The 17,741-nt window shown below is 55.3% G+C and overlaps 1 protein-coding gene across 1 annotated transcript in view; it reads left to right on the forward strand.

The window, feature by feature from the left end:
- The window catches only part of LOC121274788 (integrin alpha-M-like), a 97,126-nt gene that overhangs the window by 32,250 nt on the left and 47,135 nt on the right, over positions 1–17,741 (forward strand). The window contains exons 10-13 of the mRNA XM_041182138.1: positions 4,589–4,665; positions 7,572–7,701; positions 12,383–12,522; positions 12,866–13,006. Of these exons, the coding sequence (XP_041038072.1) occupies positions 4,589–4,665; positions 7,572–7,701; positions 12,383–12,522; positions 12,866–13,006 (488 nt within the window). The remainder of the gene's footprint in view (positions 1–4,588; positions 4,666–7,571; positions 7,702–12,382; positions 12,523–12,865; positions 13,007–17,741) is intronic.

The raw sequence follows: 17,741 nt of genomic DNA on the forward strand, positions 1-17,741 counted from the left end.
GGGGTGTTGAGCTTCTTGGCGAGGCTGGGAGCATGTGGGGCACCTCATCCATGCGTGATCCTCCACAACGGTAGGTTGAGGGGTATTCCGCTTCTCCTCTACAGGGGGCAGGACCACAGGAAGCAGGAGCAGGATTAGGCCCTTCCAGCCTCCTCCACCGTTCGATGGGACCATAGCTGACCTTCGCCCTCATCTCCCCACACCGTCCCCTCCCCACTGTATCCCTCGATGCTTTGAGTACCTCTCGGTCTCAGTCTCAAACTCACTCAAAGGCTGAGCCCTCGGGGGGAGGGGTGGGGGGAGGGGGTAGAGAATTCCAAAGATTCACCACCCTCTGAGCGAAGAAAGTCCCCGTCATTTCGGTCCTAAAATTGCCTGCCCCTTATTCTGAAACTGTGTCCCGTGGTTCTAGACCAACCCCCCCTCCCTGCACCCCCATCCCCAATCTCTCCCCATTTAAGAGAGACTCTACACCCCTGTTTTCCCAACTAAATTGGATGAATTTACGCTCTTGCGCATTATATTCTTTCTACCACTTTCTTGCCCGCTCACTAAGACAGTCTCAATCCCTCCCGAAGCCTCCTTGCACCCTCCTCACCCCTCACATTCCCACTCAGATTTGTGCTGTCAGCATATTTGCAAATGTTATGCTAGGTCCCCCCCCAACCAAATCGTCGACAAAGATCGTGAACTGCCGGGAGGCTGAGTGCAGACTGTACAGCCACTTGGTGGGACATTCAGCCCCACAAGCATGACCCTGAGGTCACCTGTCGAGGTCAAGGTAACTCTCCACCAAACTCGCGTCTGACCTCTCTCTCCTCGGTCTGCTGCACTGCTCCAGTGAGGGGTTGGCAGAAATGTGATGGGTTTCGTGCCCTCGAACAGAGGGAGCGATGAGAAAAAAACGAACGAGATGGCCTGAGACAGGGTCGAGGGTTGGAGAGAACGGCTGCAGAATGCCCAGGTGCAGAGGGATCTGGGTGTTCTAGTGCATGAGTCGCTAACAGTCAGGATGCAGGTTCAGCAAGTCATGAAGGAGGCTAATGGGACGCTGTCCTTTATTACAAGAGGGATTGAACGTGAAAGGGAGCATGTTATGCTGCAGTTACACGGGGCGTTGGTGAGATTGTACCTCGAATACCGTGTGCAGTTTTGGTCCCCTTATGTAAGGAAGGGTGTCAATGCGTCGGGAGGTGGTTCAGAGGAGGTTTTACTAGATTGACACCCAGAATGAGCGGGTTGTCTGATGAGGGAAGGTTGGACAGACTGGGCTTGTTCCCACTGGAGTTCAGCAGAGTGAGGGACGATCGGATTGAAGTGTACAAGATCCTGAACGGCCTGGACAAGGTGGACGTGGAAAGGGTGTGAGTCCAGAACTAGGGGGCGATGTTTTAAAATTAGGGGGTCGCCCTTTCAGGACAGAGATGAGGAGAAGTGTTTTCTCTCAGAGGGTTGAGCGACTTTGCAATTATCTGCCTCAAAAGGAAGGGGGAGGTGGGGGCATCGAATATTCTAAAGGCAGAGGGAGGGAGACTCTTGTTAGGCAAGGGGGTCCAAGGTTATCGGGGGGTTAAACGGGAACGTGGAACTCGAAACACAAGCAGGTCGGCCATGATCTTACCGAATGGCAGAGCAGGCCAAGGGGCCGAATGGACTACTCCTGCTCCGGTTTTGTATGCTTGCGCGTCCATGGAGCAAGGTGGCGTGGATCGATTGGAGAGGTTGGGACTGTTCTCCTCGGAGAAGAGAAGGTCAAGAGGAGATTTGATCGAGGTGTTCAAACTCACGAGGGGTCTGGGACAGAGTGGATCGGGAGAAACTGTTCCCATTGGGGGAAGGATGGAGAAGCAGAGGGACACGGGTTGAAGGCGATGGGTAAAAGGAGCGATGGAGACACGAGGAGAAACTTTTTCACGCAGCGAGGGGTTAGGATCTGGAACGCGCTGCCTGAGAGTGTGGGGGAGGGAGGGTCAATCGAGGGGTTAGGATCTGGAACGCGCTGCCTGAAAGTGTGGGGGAGGGAGGGTCAAACGAGGGGTTTGAGAGGGAATGGGATTGTTATCGGGAAATGGAGACTGAGCAGGGTTAGCGGGAAGCGGGCGAGGGGGGTGGGACTGGATGGGCTGCCTGTGGAGGGGAACAGCACGGGCACAGTGGGATGTGTGAGGTCTCGTTCTGTGCTGGAGGCCCTGGAGAATCGCCAACCATTTGCCTTCGACGTGACACGTCCTCCAGGAATGTTTCCCTACTCATTCTCTCCCAAGGCGTGGGTGTTACTGGTTAATCTTTGCAGACATATAATTTAATGAGGGCTGAGTCATTGTCACAGCAAGGCCTCTTCCTGAGGAGACCATCAACAAGATTATCTCTGATAAATACCACACAACCAATCCATTCAGCCCAACCACTCAAAGCCGATGATAAGCGTAGTTTTCAGCGGCTTCCTGGGTTGAGGGCATCTTTGGCCCGTCCCTAATTGCCCCCTTGAGAAGGTGGTGGGTGAGCCGCCTTCTTGAGCCGCTGCAGTCCCCGTGTGGTGTAGGTACACCCACAGCGCTGTTAGGGAGGGAGTTGCAGGATTTTGTCCCGTGTGGTGTAGGTACACCCACGGCGCTGTTAGGGAGGGAGTTCCAGGATTTTGTCCCGTGTGGTGTAGGTACACCCACAGCGCTGTTAGGGAGGGAGTTCCAGGATTTTGTCCCGTGTGGTGTAGGTACACCCACTGCGCTGTTAGGGAGGGAGTTCCAGGATTTTGTCCCCGTGTGGTGTAGGTACACCCACAGCGCTGTTAGGGAGGGAGTTCCCAGGATTTGGACCCAGCGACAGTGAAGGGACGGCCGATATATTTCCAGGTCGGGATGGTGAGGGGCTCGGAGGGGAACTTCCAGGTGCTGGTGTTCCCCATGTGTCTGCTGCCCTTGTCCTTCTAGATGATAGAGGTCGTGGGTTTGGGCGGCGCTGTCAAAGGAGCCTTGGTGAGTTGCTGCAGTGCATCTTGTAGATGGTACACACGCTGCTGCTACTGTGCGTCGGTGGTGGAGGGAGTGAATGTTTGTGGATGGGGTGCCGATCAAGCGGGGCTGCTTTGTCCTGGATGGTATCGAGCTTCCTGACTGTTGTGGGAGCTGCACTCATCCAGGCAAGTGGGGAGTATTCCATCACACTCCTGACTGGTGCCTTGTAGATGGTGGACAGGCTTTGGGGAGTCAGGAGGTGAGTTACTCTCCGCAGGATTCCCAGCCTCTGACCTGCTCTTGTAGCCACAGTATTTATACGGCTGGTCCAGTTCAGTTTCTGGTCAATGGTAACCCCCAGGATGTTGATAGTTGGGGATTCAGTGATGGTAATGCCATTGAATGTCAAGGGGACGATGGTTAGATTCTCTCTTGTTGGAGATGGTCATTGCCTGGCACTTGTGTGGTATGAATGTTACTCACCACTTGTCAGCCCAAACCTGGATATTGTCCAGGTCTTGCTGCATTTGGACAGGGGCTGCTTCAGTATCTGAGGAGTCGCAAATGGTGCTGAACATTGTGCAATCATCAGCGAACATCCCCACTTCTGACCTTATGATGGAACGTACAGGGTCACAGACAAAAGGTAAAGGGATGTGGGATGGAGCACAGCCGAGTCAAAAGTCCTCCAACTGTGCTGCAATATCTAAAAATCGAACCAAGCGTTATCAACATACATCAATCACCTTCTCCCCATTATTCTGCTGGCTTCCAATCACATGCATTGATGTTCAACTATTGACCCAGGTATCACGAACATTCTAGGGGTGCAAAATGAAGGCCAATGTACCTCAGTTCCCAGTACTGAGGGAGCGCCACACTGTCAGAGGGTCGGTACTGAGGGAGCGCCGCACTGTCAGAGGGTCAGTACTGAGGGAGCGCCGCACTGTCAGAGGGTCAGTACTGAGGGAGAGCCGCACTGTCAGAGGGTCAGTACTGAGGGAGAGCCGCACTGTCAGAGGGTCAGTGCTGAGGGAGAGCCGCACTGTGGGAGGGTCAGTACTGAGGGAGCGCCACACTGTCAGAGGGTCAGTGCTGAGGGAGAGCCGCACTGTCGGAGGGTCAGTACTGAGGGAGCGCCGCACTGTCAGAGGGTCAGTACTGAGGGAGAGCCGCACTGTCAGAGGGTCAGTACTGAGTGAGCGCCACACTGTCAGAGGGTCAGTGCTGAGGGAGAGCCGCACTGTCGGAGGGTCAGTACTGAGAGAGCACCGCACTGTCGGTGGGTCAGTACTGAGGGAGCACCGCACTGTCGGAGGTGCCGGCCTTCAGGAGGAGGCTGACATTTACAGCCCCACCACCGTGAGTTCGAAGGAGGCCGTGGGAACTTTGCCTTTCTGCATAAATCCTACAAACTCCACCTCAAGGAGTAGTCGGGGGGTGGGTGGGGGGGGGGGGGGGGAAACAAAAGGGTTCAGTTCTCGCAGTGCTGCTTGTGGGATCTTCCTGTGCCCAAAATGGCCGCTGAGCTCCCAGCTCGGGAGGAGCGATGCCCCCCCTGGGGGCGTTCTGCTGCCTCTCCATCTGGTTTCTTTTAGCTGCTCCACGTTGACTCCAGTGTTTCTCTCTTCCAGGCACCGGCACATCGGCATCTTCAAGCTCCTTCCAGCTGGAAATGGCCCAGGAGGGCTTCAGTTCCCTGATCACCGACGTGAGTGGCGCACGTCCAAACAACATGCAACGGGATTGGCCGCTCTTACCCCCCCCCCCCCCCCCACCCCCCACCCTCCCCTCCCCCCGGCTGTCTCAGGGAGAGCAGCGCAATTGGTTGGCGGGGGGGGGGCGAGCGCATTAGCGTAAAGTGCCTTAGAGAGAGGCTGGGGAGCAGGGGGGTTATGGGTCGTGTGTGGATCGGGGGTTTGGGGGGGGGGCGGGGGAGGAATGGCGTTGAAACCTCTCCCCTCCCCCACCCCCTGAGTGTGCGGCACAAAGATTCATGCCCCTCCCCCATCACCCCCGCACCCCTCCCCCCCCCCCCACTCCAGTGACCAGAGTGGTAGGAACTGGCAAGTGACCATTCGGCCCCTCGAGCCTGCTCCCATCCTCCAACCCCACCCCCCCCCCCCAACGTTCCGTACGATCCCGTACCCTAACCCTAACCCTAACCCCCTAATGCGCTCCCCACCACCCCCTCCCCACTCCCACCCCCAGGTTCACTGAGGGACCGGAAAACCTCTCGATCCCCGATCTGGAGTGGACTCGGAGACGGAGCGTCCCACAACCCCACCCCCCCCACACCCTGGGGTTAGGGAATCCCGGAGGTTTCCCCACCCTCGTCTCAGTCCAACATGGCCGACACCTTATCCTGAGACTTTGCGCCCCCCCCCCCCCCACTCCCTTACCCCCTATAGACCCGAATTACTCAGCCTCTCCTCATAGGACACCCACCCCCCGACCTCGTCCCAGGGGCCAAACAGGTGAACCTTTGCTGTCCCACCTCCCAACGCAAGGATATCCCTCCTTAAACATGGGGACCAAAACTGCGCACAGTGTTCCAGGTGTGGTCTCACCACAACCCTGTACAATTGGAGGAAGACTTCCTTATCCCTGTACTCCAGTCCCCTTGCCATAAAGGTCAACACACCATTCCCCTTCCTGGTTTCTCGCTGTACCTGCACCCTAACTCTCATAGACCAGGGCAGCCAGTTCTATTTGCCCTTCTCTCCCGGAGCGAGATGTAGACTGGTTTTCGTTTTAAGTATGTCCTGTCAGAGCTGACAGTGCCTTATTCTATTCCGGAGTGCAAAGGGACTTGGGAGTCCCAGTCCAGGATTCTCTTAAGGTTAACTTGCAGGTTGAGTCGGTAGTTAGGAAGGCAAATGCAACGTTGGCATTTATTTCGAGAGGACTGGAATATAAAAGCAGGGATGTGCTGCTGAGGCTTTATAAGGCTCTGGTCAGACCACATTTGGAATATTGTGAGCAATTTTGGGCCCCGTATCTCAGGAAGGATGTTCTGGCCCTGGAGAGGGTCCAGAGGAGGTTCACGAGAACGATGCCAGGAATGAAAGGCTTAAGATATGAGGAACGTTTGAGGACTCTGGGTCTATACTTGATGGAGTCTAGAAGGGTGAGGGGGGGGGATCTGATTGAAACTTACAGAATACTGAAAGGCCTGGATAGAGTGGACGTGGGGAAGATGTTTCGATTAGTAGGAGAGACTAGGACCCGAGGGCACAGCCTCAGAGTAAAGGGAAGACCTTTTAGAACAGGGATGAGGAGAAACTTCTTTAGCCAGAGAGTGGCGAATCTATGGAATTCATTGCCACAGGAGGCTGTGGAGGCCGGGTCATTGAGTGTATTTAAGACCAAGATAGATAGGTTCTTGATTGGTAAGGGGGTCAAAGGTTACGGGGAGAAGGCGGGAGAATGGGGCTGGGAAACTTATCAGCCATGATTGAATGGCGGAGCAGACTCAATGGGCCAAAAGGCCTAATTTCTGCTCCTATGTCTTATGGTCTTATTCAAAGAACCATGTTCTCACCGACACGGTGTCTTCAGAAGGATCTTTTCAAAGCCCTAGCCCCTAGCCGTCCCAGACTCCAGCGAGCATAGACCCACATCGCGTAACCCCGCCGCATGATCCGTGCAGGCCCCAGTAACAGCCTGCCCTGCGCTATCTCCAGGGTCAACCTCCCGTTTCTCACACTAGTACCTGGTGGCCAGGATTGTACCGTGTGGGCTCTAGGTTCGGGCTGGCCTACCAGCCCCACTCCGAGGTCTCTGTGCTCCTCCTATTCCAGCCTACCGAGCATCCACCCCCCACCACCGCACCCTCCCCCCCACCCCGATTCCCATCGCTCCGCTTTTGGCGGCCGGGCCTACAGCTGTGGGAGTCCCTCCCTAAACCTCTCCGCCTCTCTCTCTCTCTCTCCCTTTACATCCGCACTGGAGGCGTTCAGAGCAGGTTCACCCGGCTGATTCCTGGGACGAAGGGGGTTTGTCTTGTGAGGAGGGGTTGAGCAGGTTGGGCCCTGTTACCCATTGGAGTTTAGAAGAATGAGAGGCGATCTTATCGAGACAGATAAGATTCTGAGGAGGGGGTAGGGGCTCGACAGGGGGGATGCTGGGAGGATGTTTTCCCCCCTCGTGGGGGGGATTCTTGAACGAGGGGGGGGCACAGTTTCAGAACGAGGGGTCTCCCGTTGAAGATGGAGATGAGGAGCAATTTCTTCTCTCAGAGTGGGGTCCGGCTGTGGGATTCTCTCCCCGAGTGAGAGGGGTTTCTGATCGAGGGGGTTGAGGGTTATGAGGAGGGGAGGGACAGGAAAGTGGGGTTAAGCACAATGTCAGGTCAGCTGCCGTATTATCGAATGGCGGAGCAGGCTTGAGGGGCCGAGCGGCCGACCCCCGCTCCTACTGGCGGGGATCCTTTTGGAGTGCCCATCCTTTCTTCGAGGATATCCTTGCGTTGGGAGGCGGTACAGCAAACGTTCATTCGATTGGGCCCTTGATGTCCAACTCGGTCCGAGGCGCGCGCGCGCGGAGAGCTGGCGCTCATTCCCCCACTCCCCACCAGCCGCTCTCATCCATCTTTCATTCCCGCTTGCATTCTAGGAGGCGTTCGTCCTGGGAGCGGTCGGAGCGTACGATTGGTCGGGCGGCCTTGCCGAATTCACGTCAGGGGTCAGGAGGTTTTACAACTTGACTGCAACGGCCAGCCCTGATGCGAAGAACGCGTACTTGGGTGAGTAATCGGAGGCCTCCGAGGAAGGAGATACGCAGAGATGTTACCCAGTCAGTGCTCATGGGGGACTGGGGGACCCGGGGCATAACTTCGAAAACAGTAGGTGAGGCCAAAGGGGGAGGACCAGTGCGACCCGCCACGAAATATTGGACAGAGCTGCCCCCACAACCCACCCACACACCCCCCCCCCCCCCACCCCAACTCTCCACCATCCCCCGCACAAAACCACGATTCCCCAGTCCATCGCTCCCTCTGCTAACTGGTCCAAGATGGAACCAGATCTTTAGCTGTCTCCATGTCATAGTGGGCCCCAAGAGGAGCCTCCTGCCTTGTCCCTGCCCTCCCCCCCACCACCGCCACCATCGCGAAGACCACCCATCTCCCCCTCCGTAACGTCGCCCGACTCCATCCCGCCCATCTCGGCTCATCGGCTGCAGGAGCCCTCGTCGGCGTCCTCGTTACCGCCGGCGCTCTCCTGGCCGCTATCCCACACTCGGCCCTCCCGTAAACTTCTACTCCTTCTGAAACTCTGCCCCCCCTCCCCCGTGTCTGAACTCGCACAGAGTCCTGTGCACCCGTCACCCACCCTGCGCTCGCTGACCCCACACTGGCTCCCAGCCCGGCATCGCCTCCATTTCCAAATGCTCATCCTCATTTTCAAATCCCTCCTTGGTCCGCACCCCTCCCTATTTCTGTAACCTCCTCCAGCCCCTACAACCCTCCCTATCTCTGTAACCTCCTCCAGCCCCTACACCCCTCCCTATCTCTGTAACCTCCTCCAGCCCCTACAACCCTCCCTATCTCTGTAACCTCCTCCAGCCCCTACAACCCTCCCTATCTCTGTAACCTCCTCCAGCCCCTCCATCCCTCCCTATCTCTGTAACCTCCTCCAGCCCCTCCATCCCTCCCTATCTCTGTAACCTCCTCCAGCCCCTACACCCCTCCCTATCTCTGTAACCTCCTCCAGCCCCTACAACCCTCCCTATCTCTGTAACCTCCTCCAGCCCCTACACCCCTCCCTATCTCTGTAACCTCCTCCAGCCCCTACACCCCTCCCTATCTCTGTAACCTCCTCCAGCCCCTACACCCCTCCCTATCTCTGTAACATCCTCCAGCCCCTACAACACTCCCTATCTATGTAACCTCCTCCAGCCCCTACAACCCTCCCTATCTCTGTAACCTCCTCCAGCCCCTACACCCCTCCCTATCTGTGTAACCTCCCCCAGCCCCTACAACCCTCCCTATCTTTGTAACCTCCTCCAGCCCCTACACCCCTCCCTATCTCTGTAACCTCCTCCTGCCCCTACAACCCTCTGAGATCTCTGCATTCCTCCAGTTCCAGCCTCTCGAGTATCCCACTATTCCCATCACTTCACCACTGGCTGCCTGGGGCCTGAGGCAATAGCATTCCCTCTCGAAACCCCTCCATCTCTCTCTCTCTCTGTTTATCTCTCTGCCACTTTCTCTCTTCCTCTCTCTCTCTTTCTCGGCCCGCCTCTCTCTCTCTGTGTCTGTCCTCTCTCTCTACTTGTCTCTCTCTCTGTCTTTTTGGCTCTTCCTCTCTCTGTCGCTCTGTGTGTCTCTCTCTCTCTCTCTTTCTCTCTATTTCTCTCTCTGCCACTTTCTGTCCTTCTCCCTCTCTCTTTCTCAGCCCAACCCCCTCACTTTCTGTCCTCTCTCTCTCCTTGTCTCTTTCTGTCTGTTTGATTTTCCCTCTCTGTCACTCTGTGTGTGTGTCTCTTTCTCTATCTGTGTCTTTCTCTCTTTCTATCTCTCACTCTGTCTCTCTCTCTCTGGCCTGTTATTCGTCTCTCTCTCTCTCTGCCTCTCTCTCTATCTGTATCCCTGCCACTCTCTCTTTGTCTCTCTCTCCCTCTCTCTCTGTCTCTCTCTCTCTCTCTCTGTCTCTCTCTCTCTCTGTCTCTCTCTCTCTCTGCCTCTCTCTCTATCTGTATCCCTGCCACTCTCTCTTTGTCTCTCTCTCGCTCTCTCTGTCTCTCTCTCTCTCTCTGTCTCTCTCTCTCTCTGTCTCTCTCTCTTTCTGCCTCTCTCTCTGCCTCTCTCTCTCTCTTTCTCTGTCTGTCTCTCTATCTCTGTCTCTCTCTCCCTCTCACTGTGTTTCTCTCTCTCTGTCTCTGTCTCTTTCTGCATCTCTCTCTGCCTCTCTCTCTGCCTCTCTCTCTCTTTCTCTGTCTGTCTCTCTATCGCTGTCTCTCTCTCTGTCTCTGTTTCTCTGACTCTCTCTCTGTCTCTGTCTCTCTGTCTTTCTCTGTCTCTCTCTGTCTCTCACTCTGTCTTGCTCTCTGACTATCTCTCTGCCTCTCTCTCTTGTCTCTCTCTCTGTCTCCATCTCTCTTTCTGTCCCTCTCCCTGTCTTCCTCTCTGTCTTGCTCTCTGACTATCTCTCTGCCTCTCTCTCTGCCTCTCTCACTCTGTCTCACTCCCCGTCTCTCTCTCTCTCTTTCTGTCCCTCTCTCTCTCTCTCTCACTCTCTCTCTCTCGCTCTCCCTGCTCTCTCTCTCTATCTCTGTCTCTCTCTCTGTCTCTCTCTCTCTGTCTCTCACTCTGTCTTGTTCTCTGCCTATCTCTCTGCCTCTCTCACTCTATCTCGCTCCCCGTCTCTCTATCTCTCTGTCCCTCTCTCTCTTGTCTCTCTCTCTCGCGGTCTATCTCTATTTCTCTCAGTCTCTCTCTCTCTCTCTCTGTCTGGGTTTGACACCTCCTCAGAGAAGATCCTTGAAACTGGTCTCTCTGAACGAGAAAACAGAAACACAAAGTGATCATGTTGAGTGGCAATGTTGACATGGGTGCTTTCCCTTGTGGGCCTAATGGAATCAGATCAGTCACATCCTGACTGATATTAATCATTGCCAGATCGGATGTGGTGGCTGCAGCAGATCTTAAAGTCGATGCAACAAAGCAAGTGGGTAATGAAAGAATTAATTCCCGTAAAGCATCCAATTGCAACTCACATGGTTCACTCAGCCACTCCCTGACCCTCCAACAGTGCGGCGCTCCCTCAGCACTGACCCTCCGACAGTGCGGTGATCCCTCAACACTGGCCCTCCGACAGTGCGGCTCTCCCTCAGTACTGACCCTCCGACAGTTCGGCTCTCCCTCAGCACTGACCCTCCGACAGTGCATCGCTCCCTCAGCACTGACCAACCGACAGCGCGGCTCTCCCTCAGCACTGACCCTCCGACAGTGCGGCTCTCCCTCAGCACTGACCCTCCGACAGTGCGGCACTCCCTCAGTACTGACACGCTGACAATGCGGCTCTCCCTCAGCACTGACCCTCCGACAGTGTGGCTCTCCGTCAGTACTGACCCTCCGACAGTGCGGCTCTCCCTCAGCACTGACCCTCCGAAAGTGCGGCGCTCCCTCAGCACTGACCCTCCAACAGCGCAGCGATCCCTCAGCACTGACCCTATGACAGTGCGGCTCTCCTTCAGTACGGACCCTCTGACAGTGCGGCTCTCCCTCAGCACTGACCCTCAGACAGTGCGGCTCTCCCTCAGCACTGACCCTCCGACAGTGCGTTTCTCCCTCAGCACTGACCTTCCGACATTGCGGCATTCCCTCAGTACTGACCCTCCGACAGTGCGGCTCTCCTTCCGTACTGACCCTCGGACAGTGCGGCACTCCCTCAGCACTGACCCTCCGACAGTGCGGCTCTCCTTCATCACTGACCCTCCGACAGTGCGGTGCTCCCTCAGCACTCACCCTCCGGCAGTGCGGCTCTCCCTCAGTACAGACCCTCCGACAGTGCGGCTCTCCCTCAGCACTGACCCTCCGACAGTGCGACTCTCTCTCAGCACTGACCCTCCAACAATGCGGCTCTCCCTCAGTACTGACCCTCTGACAGTGCGGCTCTCCCTCAGTACTGACCCTCCAACAGTGCGGATCTCCCTCAGCACTCACCCTCCGACAGTGCATCACTCCCTCAGTACTGACCCTCTGACAGTGCTGTGCTCCCTCAGTACTGATCCTCCGACAGTGCGGCGCTCTCTCAGCACTGACCCTCCGACAGTGTGGCTCTCCCTCAGTACTGACCCTCCAACAGTGCGGCTCTCCCTCAGCACTCACACCCTCCGACAGTGCGGCTCTCCCTCAGCACTCACACCCTCCGACAGTGCGGCTCTCCCTCAGCACTCACACCCTCCGACAGTGCGGCTCTCCCTCAGCACTCACCCTCCGACAGTGCATCACTCCCTCAGTACTGACCCTCTGACAGTGCTGTAATCCCTCAGTACTGACCCTCTGACAGCGCGGCGCTGCCTCAGTACTGACCCTCCAACTGTGTGGCCCTCCCTCTGCATTGACCCTCCGACAGTGCAGCTCTCCCTCATCACTGACCCTCTGACAGTGCATCACTCCCTCAGTACTGACCCTCCGACAGTGCATCACTCCCTCCTTCCTGACCCTCTGACAGTGCTGTGCTCCCTCATTACTGACACGCTGACAATGCGGCTCTCCCTCAGTCCTGACCCTCTGACAGTGCTGTGCTCCCTCAGCATTGACCCTCCGACAGTGTAGCTCTCACTCAGCACTGACCCTCCGACATTGCGGCGCTCCCTCAGTACTGACCCTCTGAGAGACTTCCTGGATCCGTGATCTCATTGGAGAGTTTCTGAGGCTCATGATAACTAATAATTATCTTTTCCTTTGCCCTGCTTTTTAGGGTACAGTGTAAAGGAAGCTATGAAAGGCCGTGAGCGTTTCTACATCACGGGCGCACCCCGCTACAGCCATAAGGGCAAAGTATTTATTTTCGCCCAAAGCTCCCTGCGTGATTACAGGGACCATATCGATGGCAAACAGGTTTGAGATTATATTTTTTGATCCTTATCCTGATAGAATTGAGTGAATCATCAAGCTAAAGATGCAGCATGAATGCAACTTGCTTTTGTAGCATGCGATTCAGGAAAAGAACAGACATTGAGGTCCTCAGCTTCAGGCTAAAATTACCAGTCGGCTTTATTTGCATGCGTAAGATTATACAGAAATGGCATTGAGTTCACCGTGCAACATCTGACTGTCACAAATCCTCCCCAGAACTCTAAATGCTCCTGCATGATTAGCCTTCCCTCTCAGTCAGTCTCTGAATGAAGGTGCGGCATTTGTTTTGGCCTCATCGCAAAATGTCCTTGCTTTTGCCCGGCAGATTGGCTCATATTTTGGATCGGAACTGTGCCCGGTGGACCTGAATGGGGACAGGCAGACGGACCTGTTGCTGGTCGGCGCTCCCATGTATCACTCCCAGGAGAATGGCGGGATTGTCCATATTTACAGGATGGAGAACATGGTGAGTCTCTTTATGGTGGATGGGGTTGGGGTGTGAGCCGTGGCTGTGTACCCTGGTGGGGTCCCGTGGTTGGGCACAGAGCCCTGATGAAAGGAGGTTGACCAGTTGTTGTTGCCCCCATGCCGACAGTCGGGGACCTGTCATGACGGGGCCAGATAGTGACCCACCCCCAGCCCACAGGCAACCCCTCCTCTCTCCCCTAGTCATGGGATCCTTCTCTGCTCCATCATAACTTTCATGCCTCCCTGCCCACTTGGCTGCCCCGTATCCAAGCTCGCGCTATGATGTCTTTGCCCGCTTATGGCCCTATCATTCCCGAATTCCCACCCGCAGATCTCCACAGTGACAAAATCTCCAGTATATCCTCCTCGAATCCGTCCATGGTCTCTCTCATTCCTCTCTCCATAACCTCCTCCAGCCACTACAAAACCCCCTCCCTATCTCCGTAACCTCCTCCAGCCCCTACACCCCTCCCTATCTCTGTAACCTCCTCCAGCCCCTACATCCCTCCCTATCTCTGTAACCTCCTCCAGCCCCTACAACTCTCCCTATCTCTGTAACCTCCTCCAGCCCCTAAATCCCTCCCAATCTCTGTAAGCTCCTCCAGCCCCTACAACCCTCCATATCTCTGTAACATCCTCCAGCCCCTACACCCCTCCCTATCAATGTAACCTCCTCCCTCCCCTACACCCCTCCATATCTCTGCAACCTCCTCCAGTCCCTACACCCCTCCCTATCTCTGCAACCTCCTCCTCCAGCCACTACATCCCACCCTATCTCTGTAACCTCCTCCAGCCCCTACATCCCTCCCTATCTCTGTAACCTCCTCCAGCCCCTACAACTCTCCCTATCTCTGTAACCTCCTCCAGCCCCTACATCCCTCCCTATCTCTGTAACCTCCTCCAGCCCCTACAACCCTCCCTATCTCTGTAACCTCCTCCAGCCCCTACACCCCTCCCTATCTCTGTAACCTCCTCCAGCCCCTACAACCCTCCCTATCTCTGTAACCTCCTCCAGCCCCTACAACTCTCCCTATCTCTGTAAGCTCCTCCAGGCCCTACATCCCTCCCTATCTCTGTAACCTCCTCCAGCCCCTACAACTCTCCCTATCTCTGTAACCTCCTCCAGCCCCTACATCCCTCCCTATCACTGTAACCTCCTCCAGCCCCTACAACTCTCCCTATCTCTGTAACCTCCTCCAGCCCCTACATCCCTCCCTATCTCTGTAACCTCCTCCAGCCCCTACAACCCTCCCTATCTCTGTAACCTCCCACAGCCCCTACACCCCTCCCTATCTCTGTTACCTCCTCCAGAGCCTACAACCCTCCCTATCTCTGTAACTCCTCCAGCCCCTACACCTCTCCCTATCTCTGTAACCTACTCCACCCCACTACACCCCTCCCTATCTCTGTAACCTCCTCCGGCCCCTACAACCTTCCCTATCCCTGTAACCTCCTCAACCCCACTACAACCCTCCCTACCTCTGTAACCTCCTCCAGCCCCGACACCCCTCCCTATCTCTGTAACCTACTACAGCCCCTACAACCCTCCCTATCTCTGTAACCTCCTCCAGCCCCTACAACCCTCCCTATCTCTGTAACCTCCTCCAACCTCTACACCCCTCCCTATCTCTGTAACCTCCTCCAGCCCCTACAACCCTCCCTATCTCTGTAACCTCCTCCAGCCCCTACACCCCTCCCTATCTCTGTAACCTCCTCCAGCCCCTACAACCCTCCCTATCTCTGTAACCTCCTCCAACCACCTACACCACTCCCTATCTCTGTAACCTCCTCCAGCCCCTACAACCTTCCCTATCCCTGTAACCTCCTCAACCCCACTACAACCCTCCCTACCTCTGTAACCTCCTCCAGCCCCGACACCCCTCCCTATCTCTGTAACCTCCTCCAGCCCCGACACCCCTCCCTATCTCTGTAACCTCCTCCAGCCCGCACAACCCTCCCTATATCTGTAACCTCCTCCAGCCCGCACAACCCTCCCTATCTCTGTAACTTCCTCCAGCCCCTCCACTCCACCCTATCTCTGCAACCTCCTCCTCCAGACCCTACACCCTTCCCCATCTCTGTAACCTCCTCCAGCCCCTACACCCCTCCCTATCTCTGTAACCTCCTCCAGCCCCTACAACCCTCCCTATCTCTGTAACCTCCTCCAGCCCCTACACCCCTCCCTATCTCTGTAACCTCCTCCAGCCCCTACACCCCTCCCTATCTCTGTAACCTCCTCCAGCCCCTACACACCTCCCTATCCCTGTAACCTCCTCCAGCCCCTACATCCCTCCCTATCCCTGTAACCTCCTCCAGCCCCTACAACCCTCCCTATCTCTGTAGCCTCCTACAACCCTCCGAGATCCCCACGCTGTTCCGATTCCGGCCCCTCGAGCGTCCACCCCCACCTCTCCCACTGATTCTTATCGCTCCGTCATTGGTGACTGTGTCTTGGCTGCCTGGGGGTAGCGGGGAAGAGCGAGGTCGGGCCCCGAGCTCCAGAATTCCTTCCCTAAATCTCTCCGGCCCCCTCTCCTCCTTCAAGACGCCCCTTAACACCGACCCAACCCACCGAGAGCTTCTGGCCACCGGTTCCCGTCCCTCTCATGATCCCTCAAGCGGCTCGGGGTGAAATGTCATCCTGCAGAGCATCGTGGGATATTGGAGGGCAAAGCACCATCTCACCCAACGCTGTACTAAGGCAAAAATAAAAACAAAAAACCGCGGATTCTGGAAATCCAAAACAAAAACAGAATTACCTGGAAAAACTCAGCAGGTCTGGCAGCATCGGCGGAGAAGAAAAGAGTTGACGTTTCGAGTCCTCATGACCCTTCAACAGAACTGAGTGAATATTGGGAGAGGGGTGAAATATAAGCTGGTTTAAGGTGGGGGGAGAGAAGTGGGGGGCTGGTGTGGTTGTAGGACAAGCAAGCAGTGATAGGAGCAGATAATCAAAAGATGTCGCAGACAGAGGAACAAAGAGGTGTTGAAGGTGCTGATATTATCTAAACGAATGTGCTAATTAAGAATGGATGTCAGGACACTCAAGATACAGCTCCAGTGGGGGTGGGGTGGAAAGGTTAACAGGGCATAAAAGGTATAGATTTAGGAATAATGGAAATAGGTGGGAAAAGAACAATCTATGTAACTTATTGGAAAAAACAAAAGGAAGGGGGAAGAAACGGAAAGGGGTTGGGGATGGAGGAGGGTGTTCAAGATCTAAAGTTGTTGAATTCAATATTCAGTCCGGAAGGCTGTGATCCTCATGACCCTTCAACAGAACTGAGTAAAAATAGGAGAGGGCTCTCTTGCCCACATGTCTGTCCTTGGCTTGCTGCATTGTTCCAGTGAAGCCCAACGCAAACTGGAGGAACAACGCCTCATCTTCCGACTAGGCACTTTACAGCCTTCCGGACTGAATATTGAATTCAACAACTTTAGATCTTGTACTCCCTCCTCCATCCCCACCCCCTTTCTGTTTCTTCCCCCTTCCTTTTGTTTTTTCCAATAATTTATAGAGATTTTTCTTTTCCCACCTATTTCTATTATTCCTAAATCTATTCCTTTTATGCCCTGTTAGTCTTTCCACCCCACCCCCACTGGAGCTGTACCTTGAGTGTCCTGCCATCCATTCTTAATTAGCACATTCGTTTAGATAATATCACCACCTTCAACACCTCTTTGTTCTTCTGTCTGCGACATGGTTTGGTTATCTCCTCCTGCCACTGCTTGCTTGTCCTACAACCACACCAGCCCCACACTTCTCTCCCCCCACATACCCCCACCCAACAATCTTAAACCAGCTTATATTTCACCCCTCTCCCAATATTCACTCAGTTCTGTCGAAGGGTCATGAGGACTCGTAACGTCAACTCTTTTCTTCTCCGCCGATGCTGCCAGACCTGCTGAGTTTTTCCAGGTATTTCTGTTTTTGTTCCGTACAAAGGCAAGTTGTTTGGACAGGGGAGTAGGGGGGAAGAGACCCTCAAGGCAGTGGCTGACCTGTGACCTGACTCTGTGTACCCAGCACTCACCCCACCCCTTCCCTACATCCCCGAGTTCCACCAACAGACAAGCAAAAGCTCCCTATCTCGGGCTGCGCAAGAGCGCCCCCCACTGTTGGAAGGGAGTTCCAACCGCCTACCGCCCTTTGAGTGAAGAAGAGGGTCTCAAATTTACTTCACGCACAGTGTGGCCCTGGCAAAACTCTGCTCCCTCAGCCTAGACTCCCCCGAACTGACCCCCTCAAGCAGAAATCCTTTCCCTCTCTCCACCCCATACACCCAGTCTCTCCCCTGACCATCTGAATTCCCGCAAACACTCCCTTAGTTTCAGTTTCATCTCTCCCCTCCGCAGCTCGCTCCCTCCCTCCTACCATAGCCTCTGCCCTGTTGTTCGCCTTCCCCCCCACCCCACCCTGCTCCCATTGACCTCAGGCTTAAAAAGCCCAGGAGCAATTCGGCCCATTGAGTCTGTACTGGATCTTCGGAAGAGCAGTCCGGTTAGTCCCAATCCCCTCCAGCTCCCCCACCCACCCACTCTATCCCCGAATCCCTTCAACTTTTATATCTCCCTTTACCTAATCCCCCATTTTGAGCATTCCAGAGCCTGTCCACCGTCTACAAGGCACCAGTCAGGACTATGATGGAATACTCCCCACTTGCCTGGATGAGTGCAGTTCCCACAACACTCAAGAAGCTCGACACCGTCCAGGACAAAGCAGCCCCGCTTGA

The sequence above is a fragment of the Carcharodon carcharias genome (assembly GCF_017639515.1).
Source record: "Carcharodon carcharias isolate sCarCar2 chromosome 38 unlocalized genomic scaffold, sCarCar2.pri SUPER_38_unloc_2, whole genome shotgun sequence".
Classification (NCBI taxonomy): Eukaryota; Metazoa; Chordata; class Chondrichthyes; order Lamniformes; family Lamnidae; genus Carcharodon; species Carcharodon carcharias.